Below are 2261 nucleotides of genomic sequence, written 5' to 3'. Positions count from 1 at the left end.
GGGGGGGGGGGTTATTAAAGAGATAAGTCAATACTCACATATTTTCTTAAGATTTCTTTGGTTTCTGGCATCAGTTTTTCATTGCAAGGGTGAGCAACCATGTAGTAAGTTAGACTCTCGCGCAGGCTCTTTGCATGCTCCTGTTTTTGTTTTACATAAAAATAACAGTTAACTTGAAGTAAAAAAGGAAAAAACATGTTATATTGGTGTAAAAACGCAGCAGGATATAAGAATAAAAAAAAGATAAACACCTGTGAGAGACTAAAAAAAATGAGCCTGACAAAAAACATAAAAAAGGATGAGGTTTTAAGCAGCAAAAAGTTGAGCTACATTACATGGATATGCGATGTGTGTGTTATCAGTTGAACAAAAAAATAATACAAAAAAGACGAAAAGGGGTGGTTGCTATGACTTACGGGTTCGAAACACAAAGTGTTGTCTCCATCATGTCCTTGTACCAACTTCATTGTGAAGATCCCACTATCTGCCCTGCAATTCATAATTATGTTTTTCACATCACTGAAGTTAGATGAAAAAAAAAACTGAAAAGGATCATGCATAAAATTGCTTGAGTATTTCAGTCGTTGGATTGCATTACTCTTTAGTTGAAGAGCACACACTCCGGAAAGACACACCCATGTCAGTCACATTTAGTTGTGATCTCTTGTATGCCAGCTTGAAAGCCGCTTTGAAATTCTTGATTACAAGCTGAGCTTCGTCAGCAATCAAGTCGATTCTGTTGTTTGGGCAGAGGACTTCGAACAATTTCTTCCTAAAGTTAGCAACAACCGTGTACCAGAAACTGTATGAGCTTAAAGGTAAAAACACCTGTACATTGATCCAAAAATAAAACAAAACAAAATTAGCACAAAACGCCATGGTTGACTTTTTACTGAAAAATAGAAAAGACATGGGACTTGCATGGAGACTATAAACTATATGGCTTGTTTACTGGACTACGAAAATACCATGTGAATTCGGTCAAGATGGAATCCTATCATTGTCTCCCTCAGGTGAACAGATAACGCCAATGGAGTTTCAAATGCATTTTGGAATAATTTCTGGAAAAATTTGACCGGATCAAAGATGCATCAATGGCACCAAGAAGGGAGGGGGGCTCGCCAAAAAGAAACAGAGCATTGGATGGAAAAAAAAGTATTGTCTGCACATATTTATGTTTCTACTTACAGCAGTGTCGCATTCGACATAGTATCTTGACCAGTAACTTCGCTGGAGAAGATTGAGCCTATCCTTTTCGGTTTGCTCGGCCATTACTGCTTTTCCCAACATATTGATCACGTACTTATTGACCCGGCCATACACTTGCATGCTCAGGCCAAAAACCCTATGTTCAACCCATGTCGAGCCCATTTGTACTATTCTTGGGCTGCCACAAAATGAAAAATATGGAAAATTCAGATGGGAAAGAAGCTTGATGGGAACAAAAAATAGGAATGAAAAAGGACAAAAATATTCCTTGTTATACAAACAGTGCATCCCCATTGAGGAGAAAAAAGGAAGAAAAAACAAAAGAAGAGGAGATTGTTACTGAGATACCTCTTTTGCCTTGAATGGGGTGGTATTCGTGACACAATGTCGCTGAAAACAGCACTTTCGACTGGATTTGAGGTGAAATTGCAACAAATCTCATTGGGCTTGATCTCTGATATGTGGATGTCTTGTGTAACTGATGTGGTATACTGAGTTTGTCTTTGTTGTGAAAACCACTCTTCCTCAATCCTATCGGTAGACTCGATCAACTGCGCTACCATATCAGGGTCGTCCCATGGGAAGTCTTTGTTGGTAGCTGAAGAGGTGCCATGGACCGGTGTTTGTTGGATCTGACCAAGATTAGCGTCGCTTGATGACTGATCTTTCTCGTGTGATGATGCGCTTACAGTTCCTAAAGTGTGTGGCATCTCATGATGAATGTTGCTCGACAGCTCATCTGTGTTCTGAAACATCCTTGCCCTTTTTTTCAAAGCAACGCAGTTGTCAGCCGTCTCGTTTAAGGACATGCATGTCGTCCTTTTGTTTCTATTAGTGATGTCCTCTGTCGTCCTGATAGGGTCACTGCTGGTTGGACCTTCACTACCATCAACCTTGGTAGAGACCTTCCATTCTTCGAACAGATTGAGCTCCCTGCAGGTTAATAAATCTGGCTCTCGTGGACTCAGCGGTCGGTGCCAAAATGCTTTCTCGTCAAGAACATAAGAAAGCAAGCTAAAAGTGTGGGTAGGTTCAGCCTCGGTATCTCCAAC

At 40.3% G+C, this 2261-nt stretch overlaps 1 protein-coding gene across 1 annotated transcript; it reads right to left on the bottom strand.

Annotated features, from left to right (window-relative positions):
• Positions 1 to 38: 38 nt before the first annotated feature.
• LOC119348198 lies at positions 39 to 2255 on the bottom strand (the record flags this gene model as incomplete). Its single annotated transcript, XM_037616497.1, has 6 exons — positions 1558 to 2255; positions 1189 to 1387; positions 969 to 1061; positions 599 to 828; positions 417 to 489; positions 39 to 140 (listed from the first exon to the last, which is right to left on the bottom strand). Coding segments are annotated over exons 1-6 (1158 nt in total), but the record flags the coding sequence as incomplete, so codon positions are not given.
• Positions 2256 to 2261: the final 6 nt, after the last annotated feature.

The sequence above is a fragment of the Triticum dicoccoides genome, unplaced genomic scaffold (genome assembly GCF_002162155.2).
Source record: "Triticum dicoccoides isolate Atlit2015 ecotype Zavitan unplaced genomic scaffold, WEW_v2.0 scaffold88027, whole genome shotgun sequence".
NCBI classification, from domain to species: Eukaryota; Viridiplantae; Streptophyta; class Magnoliopsida; order Poales; family Poaceae; genus Triticum; species Triticum dicoccoides.
Note: the sequence above shows the minus strand (reverse complement) of the source record. Positions and strands in the feature narration are given on the sequence as shown.